The 1,282-nt window shown below is 56.3% G+C and overlaps 1 protein-coding gene across 1 annotated transcript in view; it reads right to left on the bottom strand.

Annotated features, from left to right (window-relative positions):
* Positions 1–569: 569 nt before the first annotated feature.
* Positions 570–1,282, bottom strand: part of aftpha (aftiphilin a) — an 8,742-nt gene continuing 8,029 nt past the window's right edge. The window contains exons 9-10 of the mRNA XM_017304611.1: positions 884–1,007; positions 570–801 (exon numbers count right to left, since the gene is read on the bottom strand). Coding sequence (XP_017160100.1) covers positions 660–801; positions 884–1,007 — 266 coding nt within the window. The 3' untranslated portion in view covers positions 570–659. The remainder of the gene's footprint in view (positions 802–883; positions 1,008–1,282) is intronic.

The raw sequence follows: 1,282 nt of genomic DNA on the forward strand, positions 1-1,282 counted from the left end.
CACAGAACCAGAGACACAGAACCAGAGACACAGAACCAGAGACACAGAGCTTCCTCTTAAATTATTTTAATATCTTGTGTACACTAAAATTGACACATTTCCAGTCGGGAAGACCCGGCATGCAGGCGACGCCTCGCAGGCTCTTCAGTGACTCGGCGGTTTTCCATAGGAACTTCCTGGTTTACAGTCTGAAGCCACAGTGAACTACAGTTACATCCAACTCATCTTCACAATGTGCAAAACCCTCCAGGGCCACAGCAGTTAGAGCGAAAACAAGACGACAGACGGGTTGGTCCCTTCGCTGCTCCAGAACCTTCCGGTTCCAGCCACGCGTCCCGAGACGGACGGGGAGGACAGGAAGTGGCGGGACGAACTAAGGCCTCGGAAACGAACGAGGACGAACATTCAGCTGGATTCTGCAGGCAGTGTGGTTTCAGTCCATAAATAAAGACTCTATATGTCGATATAAATACTTTATAGATCTCTATGTTCAGCTCTAGAGCTTCAGCCAGTGTTTCCTTCATCGTCCCGCCAGAATAAAAGCAGAATCATTCAAATAAAACATTAAATCCCTGATTATGTACACCCCCACCAAGACGAACTGAAAGATGAAACAAACAAACACGCAGATGAGGAAGTGATGCGAGGTGGGCGGGGCTTCAGTCGGGCGTGGCCTGCGAGCAGAGCGGCGTCAGCGTGGCGGGGAACATCAGAACCTTGGCCTGCATGAAGGACAGGTCCGGCAGCGCCGCGATCACCTTGGACGCCTCGTCGCTCAGGTTCTCCTCCCTCCTGGGCTTCCTGTCGGGGCGCAGACACAAACGGACCTCAGGGCGACTCGGACTGGAACCGGGCCGGGACCGGGACCGGGCCGCCCACTCACCTGGTGGACGTGCTGGTCTTCTCCATGGTGGACATGAGGCGGGCGAAGGCGTCGGCCACGCGGCTGCCGGCGCCACTCGGGTCCAGCTTGGCGGTGGTGAGCTCGAACAGCTCCGGGTCCACACCTGAGGGACAGAACGGGCCGGACAGGTCAGAGGTCAGCAGGACCTTTACTGGAAAGCCACTGGATCCAACCGGACCAGCTCCAGGGTTCTGACTCAACAGCTACGACTTTTAGACTCCATTCCTCTGAACAGTTTTCAACCATCAGTAGCAAATCGGCCATTTGATCAAGGAGGTGAGGACGAGCCGCCAACGCCTGGAGACGACCAGCAGGGGGCGACAGCTGCCACCAACGCCTGGAGACGACCAGCAGGGGGCGACAGCCGACGCCAACGCC

Source organism: Poecilia reticulata, linkage group LG1, assembly GCF_000633615.1.
Source record: "Poecilia reticulata strain Guanapo linkage group LG1, Guppy_female_1.0+MT, whole genome shotgun sequence".
NCBI lineage: Eukaryota > Metazoa > Chordata > Actinopteri > Cyprinodontiformes > Poeciliidae > Poecilia > Poecilia reticulata.